We start from the raw sequence: 18,949 nt of genomic DNA, 5'->3' as shown, positions 1-18,949 counted from the left end.
GGCAACCAGGGAAGCTCTGGTGAACTCCATGCCCAAGAGGGTTAAGGCAGTGCTGAAAAATAATGGTGGCCACACAAAATTATGACACTTGGGGCCCAATTTGGACATTTTCACTTAGGGGTGTACTCACTTTTGTTGCCAGCGGTTTAGACATTAATGGCTGTGTGTTGTGTTATTTTGAGGGGACAGCAAATGTACACTGTTATACAAGCTGTACACTCACTACTTTACATTGTAGCAAAGTGTCATTTCTTCAGTGTTGTCACATGAAAATAATAAAATATTTATAAAACTGTGAGGGGTGTACTCAGTTTTGTGAGATACTGTAGCACAGTAACAACAGCCACTTGAAAATATGCATGTGCGGTACATAGCACAGTAACGACAGCCCCTTGAAAATATGCATGTGTGGTACATAGCACAGTAACGACAGCCACTTGACCTTCTCCTCTCCTGCAGGACTACGCTGGGACATTTGTCTGGGACACTCAGTGAACCGGCCCTCCGAAGGACAGGCCATTTGGATGTGATTAAAAAGCATTACAGATCCTGAAGCCTGCGCTGCTCCCCAAGCTATCAGGTAATTTGACAGAGTTCCAACCAGTTTAAGACTTGCAGATGTTTTTAGTTTGAGCCGGGCATCTGTTTATGCAGACACACTTTATGTTCTAAAAACCACAAAGGACCTCCGATAGGCTTTATGGGGCCGTATTAGTTAGAGCAGTCAGCTTTGTAATTGTGCCGCTGTAGGTAATAAGCAAATTGGTCACAAGCAGCGTTCCCTGTAGATTTGACCAGCAACATACCATTTTACACAGCATGCTCACTATCTACCGTTCATTAGGTATCTGCATGCAGTGTTTCTGTCTGTAATACTGTACTGCTGTCTTAGTGTTTTTGTCTGTAATACTGTACTGCTGTCATACAGTGTTTCTGTCTGTGATACTGTACTGCTGTTATACAGTGTTTTTGTCTGTGATACTGTACTGCTCTCATAGTGTTTCAGTCTGTGGTACTGTACTGCTGTCATACAGTTTTTCTGTCTGTGATACTGTACTGCTGTCATACAGTGTTTCTGTCTATGATACTGTACTGATGTCATACAGTGTTTCTGTCTGTGATACTGTACTGCTGTCATACAGTGTTTCTGTCTGTGATACTGTACTGATGTCATACAGTGTTTCTGTCTGTGATACTGTACTGATGTCATACAGTGATTTGTGTCTATGCTAATGTACTGCGGAGCAGGAGCATTCCACATCTTATCTAAATACGCCAAGGTCTTGATTTCATACAGTATTTTATCCTAAATGTAACAATGGAAAGCACATGTGTTTTCACAATCCATAAGCATTTTCATAACCTAGTATCCTATGGCTTCCTCATTGTAAACTAATCAACAGCAGTACATGAGTATTCAGTGACTTAGCCAACTGTGTTATAATTATCTTCCTGCTTGTACAGCAGGATTAATCCATTAGATCTCACATCTGATAAAAGAAATGTCCAGAATGTGGACATATTGTAATGGCAGTGTGTGCATGCTGTAGACTCTGCAAAGTACCCTAACCATGGGCCCTCTTTGCCTGACCTCGCGGTGAAACAGATGACACATTACAACATGCTGCTCTCGCTGTGTACTCTACCCAGAGAGAGGGACATACCCACCAATACTCCGGTGTCCATTTCCTATTATGTGACAAGGACCCATTTCGGGTTGAAGTGATCCAAACAGTCAGCCGTCACTTGAGAGAACCGTCTTCGCGAGCGGCGGACAGAGGTCGATGGGATCTACAAGGACGAGTGTCCTAGACATGCCAGCTTCTGTGGTAACAATGACACTCCATCTGAAACAGGCCTGCAGAACATGGAATGGTTTGTATTTCAGAAAAAGAAATGTTGGTGCACAACACTTCAGTGATGAAATTCACAACCCTCACAGCCGCTACTGTGTAGCTCAGTATTCTCCATAGTTTACAGCTCATCTCAGAGGCCTGGCTTTACTAACAACACAATAATACACGCACAACAAGCTAGATCAGTAACTGGGCCATGTACATTACATGACATTACGCTTGCAGACTTAAGGTGGGATTGAGTTGGGTAATTTGATCAAAGTGGTTAGTTGATAGGAAACTATACACTAAATAAATGTATGAGTCAACATTTCATAGACTCCGTTAAAGAAGAAACCATATGGAACAGTGGTTAGCATGTTCAAAAATACCCTAATATTGTTATAGTATTGTGTTAAAGGTTTTGTGATGCTTGTATCTTAACTAAAACGTAGTTTTAAGATTGTATTAGATGTTTTGTGGTGCTTTTATCTAAACTGAAGAGGATAATTATTGTAATATTGTGTTTGGGGTTTTATGATGCTTGCTTTTAAACTGAAGAAGATAATTGTAAGATTGGGTTAGGGGTTTTATTAGGCTTGTTTTTAAACTGAAGATCATTGTAAGATTGGGTTAGGGGTTTTATGAGGCTTGTTTCTAAACTGAAGATCATTGTACAATTGATCTAAGACTGGCCTGTATAAGCTTTATTATGAGGTCCTAAATCTAGCATGAATGTGCATGCTTGTAGCTGTGTTGGCAAATTATCATCAACATGTTTGTCTTTGGGTAAGTTGAGCCAATTGCAATGAGGTATGTTGAGCCAATGGTTGGACCGGTGACAAGGCAAGTTAATTGAAGTGTTTTTCTCCCCCCCAGGCTTGATACAAGGCACTTTTGCTGGGCTATGACTCAACAACAGGGCCTGGTCTGTGTTAAAGAAGTACAGGGTTTGTTAGGTGTTAAAGTTGCGTTAAAGGATGCCTACCATTTGTATTAGAATTACTTTTGCGATGGCGGATTGTCTTTAGAAAACATATCCTGTCCATACACTTAATATACTCCATACTTGAGTAAGATACCTTTTTAACCTCAGTTTACCTCAGTCTTTCTGGTTTACCTCAGTTCAGATTATTTCCAGGGGCACACAACATGCTGAAAGGTATTGTAGATATCGTAAGAGTACTATACTGTCTAAACCATAAGAGTAATGCTTAATGTAAAGAGTGACTCAATCTCAGAAACACAAAGGTATTTAGCCACACACACAAAAAGAAACCCCGTCCCCTCTACACACACATCCTTCAGTAAATGCGATTTCAAGTGTCCATGATGAAAAGGATTCTTTCTTTTGTGCATATCTTAGGAGTTGAAGAGCAGCCATCTGGACTCAACTACAAACTGTGAGTGACTGTTCAAGCCTCGTAAATCTCCCTGTTACATCAGTCCAGTTCTCCACGTTAGCAGTAAATTCCTAGCTCAGTATTTTTAATGTGGTTCCGTGCCATACTAGCAGCTTAGCCTTAGCTTAGCCTCCTTTCTTCAGCCCGTGGAGCTAGTGGTAACATATCTCAGAGATCTCCATTGCAAGCTCGAGAAATTCGCCCGTCTCTTGACAGGAGTCAAACAGGCCGCAGTCAAAGTTACAGTTACAGTTGCAGTCATTGCTAGGTATGGCCTCCACCGATGATGAGAACTGTCTGTAGGATGGGCAGCATCGATACGTGGCTTCATCACAGGTGTCTGGCAACATGTGGAACAGGTCATAGAATCTACAGAAGAGACAGTACAGGATAATGCCCGCACAGTCAGCTGAGAGGGGAGAACAAGGAAGAAGATTAGAGGTCAAATATGCATTATTATAAGTATAGAAAAAGGGAAAAGGTCAGATGTCAAGTGCATATACTGTAAGCTGTTATTTTTTCATCAATTAATGAGAGAAATGAGGACTCAATATAAGCTATTTCCCAATCCTGTTTAAAGCAGGTGAAAAGCAGTTGAAAATATAACAAAGGATTGTTGCTGTCCCTGTTTCTATTAAAAACTGATGGATGGGGCTATGTACTACACATGCATATTTTCAAGTGGCTGCGTAGAAAGTAGTGGGGAGTGTAACCACTCTGAAATTCACAGGCAGAGCTATGGACCACCTATGATTTAAAAGTAATAGTCTGAACCATGTGCGGAGGGTTTGTTCATATTTACTTTACCAATGTTTCTGAACACTAGAATGTAAATCAAGCTGATATTTGATATTCTGATTGGGTACAACTAAACTCTTATATGCATATAAATATATATATATATATATGTGTTTCCGTGGTCCAGTTCTGATGCTCACATGCCCGTTGTAGACGCTTTCGGCAGTGGACAGGGGTCAACACGGGCACCCTGACTGCTCTGCGGCTACGCCACCCCATACGTAACAAACTGCCATGCACTGTGATTTCTGACACATTCCTATCGGTACCAGCATGAACTTTCTCAGCAATTTGAGCTACAGTAGCTTGCATGTTGGATCGGACCACATGGGCCAGCCTCCGCTCACCACGTGCATCACGGATCCTTGGCCGCCCATGACCCTGTCCATGACCCTGTCCATGACCCTGTCCATGACCCTGTCCATGACCCTGTCCTGTTGCTGGTTTACTGCTTTTCCTTCCTTGGACCACTTTTGATAGGTACTGACCACTGCAGACCAGGAACACCCCACAAGGGCTGTAGTTTTGGAGATGCTCTGAACCATGACAATTTGGCCCTAGTCAAAGTCGTTCAGATCCTTACGCTTGCCCATTTTTCCTGCTTCTAACACATCTGTTTTGAGGACAAAATGTTCACTGCTGCCTAATATATCCCACCCCCTGACAGGTGCCATGATAACGAGATTATCAGTGTTATTCACTTCACTTGTCAGTGGTCATAATGTTATGGCTGATCGGTGTGTATGTATATATATTTATATATACATGTATATATATTATATTCTTCAATAAACAATGGGTTCATTTTATTAATTAATCGGTCCAAACATGTATTTAGCCTAGACAATATGACAGTAAATGCTTCAAATGTCTAGCATTTAACCATGGGATATGTCTGTTTAGGACATATAGACCTTGGGTGCTCCTGAAAGACCCGCACGGTGTCTGCACCTCCTCACTTATTGTTTAGAACATCTTAAAAGCCTCCAGTCTCACTCAGGGCATTTCCTTACGCATGCATAATTTAGGAAATCACCTTTCACTGCCATACAGAGAGAGAACTGAGGAAGCTGTTTGGAGACATAATCAATTACCATCAGCCTCTATGTGTCTCCCACTAGAACATTCTAAAGTTGAACCATGGCTGCTCTGTAACAACATGCTGTGGGCCTTCCCAGCGTCCTTTGCTAAATGCTGCTCCCCTGGGTGTCATCGAATATGAGGTCACTGGGCTAAGAATGATAATCATAGCAAGAAGTTAGGATCAGTTGTAAAGAAAGGCATTGGGATTTAGTATGTCTGCTAATCCGGTAGATATTAGAGATAATGCATCAATATACAGCCTTGATAAACCTAATGAAATGCTTGCATTTTCAAAAAAGGACAATAACCAGAACAAGGCTAGGTTTCATCATCAGCTCCATACACTGACATCTACACAACTATCAAGTGAAACATACATCAGAATCAATTGCGTAATAAATTAATATACTGTATATACACATAATCAGTGCATAGCCATGCTGGTCTATGTTTTTAATAATTCAGATACAAAGGCCAATGCAATCAACTATAATGCTTCATTAGGTAAGATATTTTCAATGTTGTGACTAGCTTTTACATTATAGGACTGTCTTCTACTATCATTTCTGGAGCTGAATTATTTAGCAATTTTAATATTTGATTAGAAAAAATGCATTTAAACATGCTTAAAGCAAAGTTAAAGATGAAGCTGGTAATTTGTCACATTTTAAATTCTTGCTTACAGTAGAGCAATGTTTCCAAATCCCGGTCCTCAGGATTCAAAGGGGTGCATGTTTTTGTTTTTGCCCAAACACTCACACACCTGATTCAAATTAAAGGTGTGATGATAGGTTGATTACATTAATCAGGTGTGTGAGTGGCAGGCCAACATTTAAATCAGGTGTGTGAGTGGCAGGGCAACATTTAAATCAGGTGTGTGAGTGGCAGGGCAACATTTAAATCAGGTGTGTGAGTGGCAGGGCAACATTTAAATCAGGTGTGTGAGTGGCAGGGCAACATTTAAATCAGGTGTGTGAGTGGTAGGGCAACATTTAAATCAGGTGTGTGAGTGGCAGGGCAACATTTAAATCAGGTGTGTGAGTGGCAGGGCAACATTTAAATCAGGTGTGTGAGTGGCAGGGCAACATTTAAATCAGGTGTGTGAGTGGCAGGGCAACATTTAAATCAGGTGTGTGAGTGGCAGGGCAACATTTAAATCAGGTGTGTGAGTGGCAGGGCAACATTTAAATCAGGTGTGTGAGTGGTAGGGCAACATTTAAATCAGGTGTGTGAGTGGTAGGGCAACATTTAAATCAGGTGTGTGAGTGGCAGGGCAACATTTAAATCAGGTGTGTGAGTGGTAGGGCAACATTTAAATCAGGTGTGTGAGTGGTAGGGCAACATTTAAATCAGGTGTGTGAGTGACAGGGCAACATTTTAAATCAGGTGTGTGAGTGACAGGGCAACATTTAAATCAGGTGTGTGAGTGGCAGGGCAACATTTAAATCAGGTGTGTGAGTGGTAGGGCAACATTTAAATCAGGTGTGTGAGTGGCAGGGCAACATTTAAATCAGGTGTGTGAGTGGCAGGGCAACATTTAAATCAGGTGTGTGAGTGGCAGGGCAACATTTAAATCAGGTGTGTGAGTGGTAGGGCAAAAACAAACACAATCTTTAGGTCCCAAGGACCAAGATTGGGAAACACAGTAGATGATTCCAAACATCAACCATTAAAACTATTGCTTGACAATAGAGGATGTGAATCTATAACTTTTTGTCTTGAGCTAAAGAGCATTCTACTGCTGAAGTCCTGCCTACATGAAACAGAGACAGTGTAATGGAGAACACAGTCAAACAGAGAACATTGTAATAGAGAACACTCTCAAACAGAGAACATTGTATTAGAGAATATTGTCAAACAGAGAACAGTGTAATAGAGAACACTGTCAAACAGAACAGTGTAATAGAGAACACTGTCAAACAGAGAACAATGAAAATAGAGAACACTGTCAAACAGAACAGTGTAATAGAGAACACTGTCAAACAGAGAACAGTGTAATAGAGAACACTGTCAAACAGAACAGTGTAATAGAACACTGTCAAGCAGAGAACAGTGTAATAGAGAACACTGTCAAACAGAACAGTGTAATAGAGAACACTGTCAAACAGAACAGTGTAATAGAGAACACTGTCAAACAGAGAACAGTGTAATAGAGAACATTGTCAAACAGAGAACAGTGTAATAGAGAACACTGTCAAACAGAACAGTGTAATAGAGAACACTGTCAAACAGAACAGTGTAATAGAGAACACTGTCAATGGACTGTGGGGGGTATTAAAACATGAGGCTGGTGTAAATGAAGCTAGCCATGCTAACCTGTGTCAGTCTGATGAGATGAGGAGGAGGAGGAGGAGAGAGAGACTGAGGAGTTTCTGGTGCACTTGTTGGTGGTGAACAGCGGGTTACTGGAGCTGGCCTTCTCTGTGGGCTGCTGAGGATCATGGGAGCTCTGGCTTGTGTCAGCATTCCCTGGACCAGGCTCATACTCTGGAATGACGCTCAGCTTCCGGACACTGACTGGGGGCTCGCTCAAAACCCCCGCTGTCAAACAAGAAGGAGCTTATGATCCACACAAATTAGTATTTTCTCTCACTCTCTTGTGCACATGCACACACAAACACACGCACGTGCCTCCTATAGAAGTAAACAGGCTTTTTTATTTTTTTAACAGGGGGCAAAAGATATGCTGAAATGTGATGTAGCTATTAAGTGGGGGGAACATATTGATTGAAAACTCCCGTAATGACTTTAGATTGACTAACCTCCCTTGAACCTGACAACTGTCTATCCTACAGCAGAATGACAGCTGGACTTTGATTTAAATTCTGCTCAATAGCGGCCTGTTTCCTATATTTGTTAGGATACCAGGTGCCACTCCACAGATTGGCAAGCAAAAACATCATCTGCCCATAGTTATGTTCTTCATAGTTATGATCTTGGACTATGTTATTCAGTAAAAACAATACCTTTCCTGGACATATTTAAAACTTTATTTATGAATTTTTGCTATAACCGCTAGACTTTGCAAATTTTTCTGCCACCTATTGTAAATGAATATTTTACCAGAATTGTCTCCCTTTTATTTCACATTAAAGCTGGAATTTATTCAAACCATCTGTAGCAATGGCTAAACAGTGTTTCCATTTACAGTTTCCATCCAGTTTGAACACAACATCAAATATTCACAATATTCACAAAAATCAAACCTTCAATTGAATGTAAATGTATGTGATTGTATGTGATTGAAAATAAGTAATGTGAAATAAATCTCCAAAATATGAGCAACAATTATGGCACCCTTAGAAATTCTTATGACTAAAATCCAACTGAAGTATATTCCCATTAATATTTCACTTTTTTAAGTTCACCTGAGGGATTAGGAACACTTGTGGTAAGCCATGACTTCCTGTGGCACTTGGGTATAAATAAGTGGTGACACACTGGCCACAATCTCATAGTTATTCATCACTATGGGAAAGACCAGAGAAAACAGTAATGTGCGACAAGAGATTTTTGAGCTGCACAAACCAGGAAATGGCTATGATAAAATAGCTAGAGAGTTAAAAATCTCAATTTCCACTATCAGGGCAATAATTAAGAAGTTTAAAGCAACTGGAGTTGTTAACAATCGGCCTGGAAGATAATGTGTCTATATTGACCCCACACAGAATGAGGAAGATGTTTCAACTGGCAAAATAATCTCCAACTATAACAGCTGGGGTATTGTTGATGTTAGTTGGGTCTAGGGGTCAGAGAGTCTACGAACATATGATCAGACACCACCTACATAACCACAAGTTGTTTAGGAGGGTTGCCATAAAAAAGCCTTTTCTGTCATCAAACAACAAACTAAAGCACCTACTGTTTGCTAAACGCTACTGGACCTTTCAATGAATCTGGGTTATATGGTCAGATGAGACCAAAATAGAGCATTTTGGATATAAACACTACAGGTGGGTTTGGCGTAGACAGAAAAATCCCATGCAGAAAAGTAGTATGGTGGTGGATCTTTGATGTTTTAGGCCAGTTTTTCTTCCAAGGACTCTGTACAACTTAAGATACATGGTACCAGCAGATATTACATCAACATCTGACTGCTTCTGCCAGGAAGCTTAAACTGGGTCGTTGATGGATCTTCCAGCAGAACAATGATCCAAAGCACACCTCAAAATCAACACAAAAATTGTTTAGTGACCACAGGATCAAGGTTTTGTCTTGATCTTCCCAGTCCACTGATCTAACCCCCACTGAAAAACCTGGATGAGCTAAAGAGGAGTCTGAAGCTGTTGGATGAGCTAAAGAGGAGTCTGGATCTGAAAAGTTTCTTAATGGAGGAATGATCTCAGACCCTTTGCCATGTGTTCTCCAACCTCATTACGCTTTACAGGAGAAGACTCAGAGCTGTTATCTTGACAAAGGGAGGTTGTACCAAGCATAAAATAAAGGGATGCCAATAATTGTGGCACACATATATTTAAGACAAGTTCTTCTTTTATGATCATAATTTACTGTTTTACTTCAATTAAAGGTTGGATTTTGGTTAATATTTTAAATAAAAGATCAAGAGGTTAAACAAAAACAAAAAAAATGTACAGCTAATTTTGCTAATATTTACCAAGGGTGCCAATATTAGTGGTTTTGTGCTTGGTCTTAAGATCTGATTAATTTTCCTGATGGAAACATTGCTCAAATATCATATAGGGGTTATACTGGAGAAGCTGTTCAGCAATTCAGCAAGTTGGTAAGCGTTCCGGCATCAGTGTTTTCAGTAATCAACATACCAGTGCTTAAAATAATTTACATGTTACTTATTTACTTCACACACCTACTTTATGACCATTAACTAATAGATAAGTAAGGCCTAGACAATTGTCATAATGTACATATTTCTGTTGTGCATCCATGGCACCCTTTCTAGATTTTTTTTTTAACTCACTTAGAATCACAAAGCCTTTCTTATGAAAAAGATTGGAGGGAACTATGTAAGTAATTGTGTTCACTTGGATGTATCAGTCCTGTCATAACAAATAATCTAAACGATCAAAATTGCTAAGAAAGTGACATGAATAACATTGCTCTTAAAAAACATTTTCAATAAGGTAAAGTTAATTAATTTGAGAAAACTTACCATCTCTTACCAAAGACAATTTCTTATCACCTTTACTTTCAATTTTTTTCCCCTTTTCTTCATCTGTTCTGTTTTCCTCTTCTGTCTTTTTATCCATTGCTGTGTGAAACAGTTCTAGGATGTGTTTGTCTTAATGACACAGCATTGATTGATCATATTTCAAAAAGTCAATTTACAGTTTTGGATGCACATTTGTTCAAATGCACTAAGTTCAAACACACAATCCAAAAACGTATATCAGTTAATTAGGCTGTTGCATTTTCTGAGTCTAAAATCACAGCAGTCTGCTTATCCTCCAGAAAAGAGGTAGAATATGAAGGCAAGCAGGCAGAAAATGTCAAGCCTTCGTTTTCTGCATCAAATCAATTTGTTGTGTGAATGGAGAAAAATGCAGTTTACTGTACCTGTGGAAACTGTCAGCACATGGCTACGCTCATTGGGGACAGACTTTTCCGGGATCATCATCCGCCCATAATGCACTTGTGGCCAGAACATCCCTTGCGCATATTCCATTTGGCATGACCCAGACCCACCCTATCATGCTGATGACGTCTGCAAAAGACTCATAGCAACCTATCTGCTTTTTTTGTGAATGTGGTTTGGCAGTTTTCTTATTGCACTAATGGTAGAGCTGATTGAAAAAATACTCTCTGAAACCTGACTTATTGGCAAAAATGGGCTGGGATTTGATGATTAAGTACATTGTGTCAGAACGGGCCATGACTAAATAACCTTTGTTGCTTCTTATTGTATATTTACAGTCTTTTGTGTATGCTGTTACCTTGGAACCAGTCAGTGCTAATGTTAGTCGATTGTTGTTTGTTATATAGCCTACAGAAACAAAATAACTGTGTAGACCTATTCAATCTTTGCTAAATACTTAAGCGAGTACCTGTTTCACAGTCTACATTGTTCTAAATTTAATAGCTTAATAATAAACACAATTTGCACTGACACAAGCGCTATGCCTACAGTAAATTGAAATAAGGGTTAGACTAACTGTAAATTGTATTATTGTTAAGCAAGGGGAAGCCCAATGTTGTTGGTAAGCTAGAATAAAGTAAGTATTGAAAAAGCCTAACAATGAAATATTGCTAACAAGATTTAAACATAACAACAAATGGTTTTAATTATGCTAAATCTACATATACTTACAGACACCATTTTCCCCTAGGACATTATATTAAAACAATACAGATATTGGGGATTTAATCACACACAAACAAAAGAAAACAGGAGATGTCCTCTCAAGTTATACTGCTCCTATATATAAGCTAATGTTTTAGAACATTTTGGAAGAATATAGATCACATCCACATGGAAGAAGTAGCATTGCATGCACATTTACATAAACAAGTACATTAATGGCTTAAACCTACTCTTAGTGTAGGTCAATATATTGGGCTGGAGGAGAAATGGTTTGAATCCTAATCAACTCATCCAATGGAAGTGCATGTATTGTTGAAGTACAGTAGATAGTAGTAGCAGTTCAAGCTGTTTATGTTGAAAAGCTTTGTTAATACATAGATCCAATAATGTTTTGTGTGAAGAGTTGGACTTATGTACCTATTTTGAAGGAATTAAGTCAAATGGAATTAAGCTCAACATTGCTATTGCGTGGTTGTTCGTAAATTGCTTGTTTTGTGTTTTCGTGGCTGTGAACAGTTTTGCTAAGTTTTATTATAACATACATGTTAGAGTGCATATTCAGTATGTTCAAAACCACCCCCCGCAGATGTTAATTCGTCTATAGCAGCCATGTTTTATTTTTACAATTACAGTGGGGAGAACAAGTATTTGATACACTGCCAATTTAGCAGGTTTTCCTACTTACAAAGCATGTAGAGGTCTGTAATTTTTATAATAGGTACACTTCAACTGTGAGAGATGGAATCTAAAACAAAAATCCAGAAAATGACATTGTATGATTTTTAAATAGTTAATATGCATTTTATTGCATGACATAAGTATTTGATCCCCTACCAACCAGTAAGAATTTCAGCTCTCACAGACCTGTTAGTTTTTCTTTAAGAAGCCCTCCTGTTCTCAACTCATTACCTGTATTAACTGCACCTGTTTTAACTTGTTACCTGTATAAAAGACACCTGTCCACACACTCAATCAAACAGACTCCAACCTCTCCACAATGGCCAAGACCAGAGAGCTGTGTAAGGACATCAGGGATAAATTGATAGACCTGCACAAGGCTGGGATGGGCTACAGGACAATAGGCAAGCAGCTTGGTGAGAATGCAACAACTTTTGGCGCAATTATTAAAAAATGAAAGAGGTTCAAGATGACGGTCAATCTCCCTCGGTCTGGGGCACCATGCAAGATCTCAACTCGTGGGGCATCAATGATCATGAGGAAGGTGAGAGATCAGCCCAGAACTACACGGCAGGACCTGGTCAATGACCTGAAGAGAGTTGGGACCACAGTCTAAAAGAAAACCATTAATAACACACATCCGCTGTCATGGATTAAAATCCTGCAGCGCACGCAAGCTCCCCCTGCTCAAGCCAGCACATGTCCAGGCCCATCTGAAGTTTGCCAATGACCATCTGGATGATCCAGAGGAGGAATGGGAAAAGGTAATGTGGTCTGATGAGAAAAAAATATAGCTTTTTGGTCTAAACTCCACTCGCCATGTTTGGAGGAAGAAGAGGGATGAGTATAACCCCAAGAACACCATCCCAACCGTGAAGCATGGAGGTGAAAACATCATTCTTTGGGGATGCTTTTCTGCAAAGGGGACAGGATGACTGCACCGTATTGAGGCGAGGATGGATGGGGCCATGTATCGCGAGATCTTGGCCAACTTCCCTCAGTAAGAGCATTGAAGATGGGTCGTGGCTGGGTCTTCCAGCATGACAACGACCCGAAACACACAGCCAGGGCAACTAAGGAGTGGCTCCATAAGAAGCATCTCAATGTCCTGGAGTGGCCTAACCAGTCTCCAGACCTGAACCCAATAGAAAATCTTTGGAGGGAGCTGAAAGTCCATATTGCCCAGCGACAGCCCCGAAACATGAAGGATCTGGAGAAGGTGTGTATGGAGGAGTGTGCAAACCTGTTCAAGAACTACAGGAAATGTATGATCTCTATAATTGCAAACAAAGGTTTCTGTATCAAATATTAAGTTCTGCTTTTCTGATTTATCAAATACGTATGTCATGCAATAAAATGCTAATTAATTACTTAAAAATCATACAATGTGATTTTCTGGTTTTTGTTTTAGATTCCGTCTCTCACAGTTGAAGTGTACCTATGATAACAATTACAGACCTCTACATGCTTTGTAAGTAGGAGAACCTGCAAAATCGGCAGTGTATCAAATACTCCCCACTGTACATTTTGGTGAACATAGTCGAATGTGCGATTTGTCAGTACCTGCACTTATTTTTCCCTATGTCAAGAGCTCGATATTATGTTAAGGTTAACAAGTTACCTAGATTAGCTGGTTTAGAATATTTTTATATCTGATTTACCCAACTTCTTGAGGAGATGTGAAACTTCAAGGGATTACTACTCTTGAAAAGTCAGGTTTCCATATGAAACCTGACTGATCAATGTGCTTTTGCTAATAGTTCAGCTGACAGTGGGTCTACTGACAGTGGGTCTGGCCACACACTGGGTGCAAAATCGTGATCTGCAACACACATGCAACACACTGTTTGAAAAACTGTTTGCAAAAGGTGCACATTCTATAGTCCCATCAACGACATGAGTGAGGTTACGGTACCTTCTTAACTCTGTTACACTTAAACACGCAATACAGCAGGTTATTGAGCTGAAATCAATTTCCAATCTGTTTCACTGCACTAGTGAAACCATCGTTAGCGTGCTGTTGCTAACAGTTTAGCTTCCTATACTGACAGATCGACTTTGGTGATGGGCATTCCATCTTTAAAGAGTCTTGGTGAACTGCTCTTCTGGCTCAGTCGAATTTCATGTTCAGACATGTTACATATTACCTGTCCTATTCATTAGATTGCATGCTTTTTTCTAACCGCTTATGCTACTGGAAAAATGCACATGGAACAAAAAGACTTGGTCCAGTGCGGTTATAAAATCTGTAGTGAATATATTGACACTTATCTGCAAATAATTGTAGTTTGAGCTTAAAGGAAAGGAGGTTAAGGAGCCAGGTATAAAGCTCCAAACAGAACGAGTTGCCGTCACTATTCGACTTGTCCCTTCGTTAACTCGAACTCGCGGTCCACCATGTTGCAATGCAAGACCACCTTTTGACAATTTTGTAACCATTTGAGATATGCAAAAATCAGGTACAGCTCCATCAGTGACATGTAAAGCTAGCTGTGAAGCGAGTTGTGTTACTTGTTAAGGGATCTATTTGATTACAAAGCATTTTGATTCTAATGCGCATGCTCTGACTACTTTATATACTTAATATGCATGTCTGTACTGTTTTTATAAGTGTTTGAATAAAATAAAAAAATTGGATTAGAATTTTGGTGGTAAGATTTCTTCGCATAAACTATGTTGAAATTAACATGAATGTATAAATATATATAGGCCTACGTAATGAAATGCAGGCTGCAGCAGGGGAAAAGGCGTATTGCCTCCGTCGTGCTGCTGATTGGCTGGCTAACGGGGTAAGAGCGTGCTGCGCCAGGATAGCTTGAAGAAAGCCGCATGTAAACATCAGGATCGGCTTCCGATTTTCAAAGTTGGTGCCCCGCCAGACCGCCCAAAAAAACTATCCTGCGTCTCTCGACGTAAGTGGAGGCCCGCCAGTCTCCCTCTGACTCATTGCTATCTTGGTACGTAGATATTTTGGAAGGTATGTAGGGTTTTGTGAACAAAAGCGGAAAAGGTATCAAATCTACAGGTGTTTAATGAAGTCAAGGCACATTTTTGTTATAGGGTACCGTGATGTGTATTACTGTTGCATGTAACCAAACACTGCATACAAAACATTAAATACAAAACACTGTCGTGAACAGCATCCAAGGGTTTAGAATAGAGGCAATCTGCATTTAATAGCGTAACATGAATACAATCGATACCGCCGACAAAGGCTTTTTGTGCGGAGTTCTCATTCCCGGCTGCTCCACTGGCAATATACATCTTCTTATGTTATGTCGATATGGTCTTAATGCCTATGTTTTTGTCCATCTGTTAGGTTGAGTTCTTAAGCCAATTGCGCCTGCGCTCAGGCAATAGTTATGTGCCAGCCATGTTGCCAGATATTGGGTTTCCTGTACAATTGGGCTATTTTTAACAACAGTGTGTGGGCAAAAAATGGGCTTGAGTGGGTCGATTTACAGATTGGCAAGGCAAGGACGAATTATCACCAGGCAAGCATGTTTGAGGTGAAAGATAGCAAGACTTTTGGCTAGCCTACCTCCAGGCCCCCAAACGTTCACAGTGGATAAAAGGGGTTTCCCTACAATGACTTTAGTTCTCCTTTTCTTCCCAACCTGTTGTGTTGTGCAGGTGTGCGACTGCCCTTGTCTGCCAAGTGGGGTCAAGGAAAACAATACACCTGACTTAGCCTAGCTTGAGACTAGGTCCCTATATTGTTGAAATTGAATTTCATTAAGATGTGCCAACTGAGGAAAATGTGCCAATGGTGTGGCAGTTGTAGTACATTTGAAATATATGTGCTTCAATTACTTATTTTCTTTTCAAGGTAATCACAAATGTGGGCCTTCAAGGCAACAAAGCGTACTGGGGTTTTGCAGTGAAACATGCAGAGATAGATTGGTATCGAGCTGCATTCAAATTTCTCAGCGTTTACAAGCCTAGCGATTTACCCTAATTAGACTCAACATTAAAGTTGCATTGAAAATGATGCCCTGCTGTGTTTACATATGTTTAGAGTGCGAGTGGCATGCTAATTGAAAAGTAAAGACATGAGCGTTTTTGACTTCATCGTTCCCGCTATGTTGTTCAAATGATGAATATGTCTCCTGATGAGATCTTGAGCAAATGTTGTTATTTAAATGTTGTTATGGTATGCTAGTGAACAAAATTACTGTAAATATATGTGATTGACAAGCAAAAAAGGAATTTACAATACCAGTCAAAAGTTTGGACACTTACCCATTTAAGTGAACCAGTCAAAAGTTTGGACACTTACCCATTCACGTCTAATTACTGTCATGCTCAGCATCAGTTGTTATCTGTCTGAAAGGCTTTAATCTATTATGTGTCTGACAGGTCAGTGTTGAGGTGGGGAAATGATAGCTGGGTAAACTCAAATAATTTCTCACTGGAAAGAAATAAGAAGCAAAGCACTTAATACTTTTAACGAGGATTTCCAGAAAAGGTTAGTAAACTGTCACACAACATTAAAAAAGGTACCCTGTTTACTTACGTCTACACCGCTGAACTACGTCAGCCGTGCATCATCTGGGTGACATGAACGCTCACAATTCAGCTTTTATGGAAATGTACTCAATGTGAAATGTGTTTGGATCTGACACTGCAGAAAAATCCCAGTGGCTGACACGGCACCATTAGCGCTATCCCTAATTATGGCCTGAGTCTGAGATCAAGTTGAGGTACAAATTACAGAACATCTAAGTGACAGTCTACCCACTGATTCACAGCCCTTGTAATGCACTCCATTATTTACAACAGTAAACATGTCTTTTTCTCCTTCTCTTTCTCCCTCTAACTCTGTCTCCCCCTCTCCTTGTCGGTGCGTGCCCGCGGCCATGATGACAGGTGTTTTGTGGAAATACTTGAATGAACGGGGTTGCAGGAGATTTCGTCTGTCTGCGTCATAGTTAGCGGAACATGGGGTCAGAGGTGCATCTTGTCCAATGAGGTCTGTGGAGGAAAAAAAAAAACGGCCTCTCGTCACCTTGAAACGAAGACAACCCTGGTGAAAATAAAAACGGCCTTCCGTCACCTGGAAACGAAGACAAAGGGAGAACTGATGTCATATTCAACTCTAAATCAGTATTTCGTTTCAAATGGGTCTACATTGGGTTGAACTGTTTTATTATATTAAACATTAACATGTACACGTTGTAGAGCAAACACATGGACATGCCGAGCAGTAGCGTTTGTTTGAATTATTGTGGAATATTATATTGAGTCTTAACTTTCTATAAACCTTTCAGCGGGATTTACATTACCTTCATATTACCTATCCCAAGATACTGACAAAGAGACATATTATTTTAAGCTGCTAGCTTGACATTTGGTTATGGACATCAATGAATCAGTAAACTAGCAGAGAGAAATGCTACTTAGTGCAAAAAGCGGGTAGCAAATTCTGCCTTCAATACTAACATTAAAGTGTTTCCATACAGGATTAGGGGCTAATCCCTCACGGATCACCATGGAGAATTGGCCCTTGCTTGAGAGGGAATGAAGCATGAAATCAAAGAAGTCTTTCCTGACCGACTTTAAATGATCTAGGTAAGTCGCATTGGAAAAGTATACTTAAATGTGTAGTTTTCCTAAGAGTTATGCACAGAGTAATTTTCCATTACCACAGAGATTACCATAGTACACTATCTGTGCCCTGGGCATCTTTTCTTCCATTCTTTACTGATCCACTTACAGTATGCCTGCTTTCCTGTACACATACATCACCTCGTGATACCTTTAGGGAGGGATCCAGCCAAACTCATTAAGTCCTCAATAATGCCATCTTTCTAATTGAACCAGTCTCAATTTACTTCAACACCTTGAACATGTCTAAGGACACCGGCCTACAATAACTCCCTGACAGTCAAATGACACTGTAAGGAAAAAATCTTTCCTCGTTGACATTGAGAAGAGAAATGAGTGTTACCAAATTAAGACTGCAGATAAATGACCTTACAGAAGAAAAATCTAAGAAATATGGAGTGTGGATGAAAATGTGATTCTTTGGAGTCTAACAGCATATGACTGGAACCAACTGGGGATTGTCTGCCTTCAGAGGAAGATGTGGGGGTTTCCTTAGGCGATCATCCCACCTGGGACTCTGGGAGGATCCGTGGGGTCCTTGCAAAACCCTTGAAGTTATTCAACCCAGTAAATGGCTAAATAGATTTTTTCTATTAAGGCTTATGCGCTATTGTTCCGATTTCAGAAGTTCCATAATGGTTTCGGGCGGTTTATTTCACTGTACTGTACTCAACCAGTAGTCTTTATTTAATTTATTATCAAGGCCAAAATGATTCTCCTTAATAAACATCCTGCTATTTTTGGGGCAGCTGTTTGGCGATGAATGAGATATGGAATAGGTTTAGAAAAAAGATTATATGCATTGGAAGATGAAAGACTTGTTAATTCCTGTTCTGTTTGATTACTTTTTATCACTGACTTTAAATTTTTTTTTCTATTTCGTCCACTTAAGCTCAGGTTTTGTCATCGCTGTAGTAATGATGGATATGCTCTTTTGTATTTCTCTTTTAAACCTTATCTAAAATATAGTAGGAATAATATCTCTTAAACATGGCAAAACCTACGGTTGCCCTATCCTATTGTACTTATGCAAATCTACTGTCCCTATTTTTTAACATCAACTTATACAGAAAGCCTAGGCTGCTTAGTTGTCACATTTTGATAATTCAATATCCCTGTGGATGTTCTGTGAAAATACTATATTGTTAGACCAATTTGAGCCTCAGACATAATCAATGACTTAGAGTAGCCACCTGCTAAATCTTCCAATTGATCTTTTATGCCTTTTCACCAATAAGCAGTTTAAAATGACTAATTGTTTGAGGCTA

General features: G+C 39.8%; 1 protein-coding gene and 1 long non-coding RNA gene across 2 annotated transcripts in view; one reads left to right on the top strand and one right to left on the bottom strand.

Moving 5' to 3' along the window:
* Window positions 1-283: 283 nt before the first annotated feature.
* Window positions 284-18,949, top strand: part of LOC109616762 — a 74,101-nt gene continuing 55,435 nt past the window's right edge. Inside the window, exons 1-2 of the long non-coding RNA XR_002198028.2 lie at window positions 284-580; window positions 17,537-17,645. This is a non-coding gene — a long non-coding RNA (uncharacterized LOC109616762). The remainder of the gene's footprint in view (window positions 581-17,536; window positions 17,646-18,949) is intronic.
* Window positions 573-10,721, bottom strand: mdfic2 (MyoD family inhibitor domain containing 2). Its single transcript, XM_020055205.3, has 4 exons — window positions 10,652-10,721; window positions 10,248-10,346; window positions 7,436-7,660; window positions 573-3,647 (listed from the first exon to the last, which is right to left on the bottom strand). Exons 1-4 carry the CDS (start codon window positions 10,710-10,712, stop codon window positions 3,391-3,393), a joined length of 642 nt encoding a protein of 213 aa, XP_019910764.2. The 5' UTR covers window positions 10,713-10,721; the 3' UTR covers window positions 573-3,390.

This window comes from Esox lucius, chromosome 17 (genome assembly GCF_011004845.1).
Source record: "Esox lucius isolate fEsoLuc1 chromosome 17, fEsoLuc1.pri, whole genome shotgun sequence".
In the NCBI taxonomy this organism is placed as follows: domain Eukaryota; kingdom Metazoa; phylum Chordata; class Actinopteri; order Esociformes; family Esocidae; genus Esox; species Esox lucius.
This window is presented reverse-complemented; position numbering and strand designations above follow the sequence as displayed.

What these genes read in the sequence shown, in the direction of transcription:
- mdfic2 (XM_020055205.3), bottom strand. Translation starts at nt 10,712, where the DNA reads ATGATGATCCCGGAAAAGTCTGTCCCCAATGAGCGTAGCCATGTGCTG. An exon ending in ATTGTCTTTGGTAAGAGATG is followed by an intron (nt 7,661 to 10,247) that starts GTAAGTTTTCTC and finishes CTTGTTTGACAG; the next exon opens with CGGGGGTTTTGAGCGAGCCC. An exon ending in ATCTCATCAGACTGACACAG is followed by an intron (nt 3,648 to 7,435) that starts GTTAGCATGGCT and finishes CTCCCCTCTCAG; the next exon opens with CTGACTGTGCGGGCATTATC.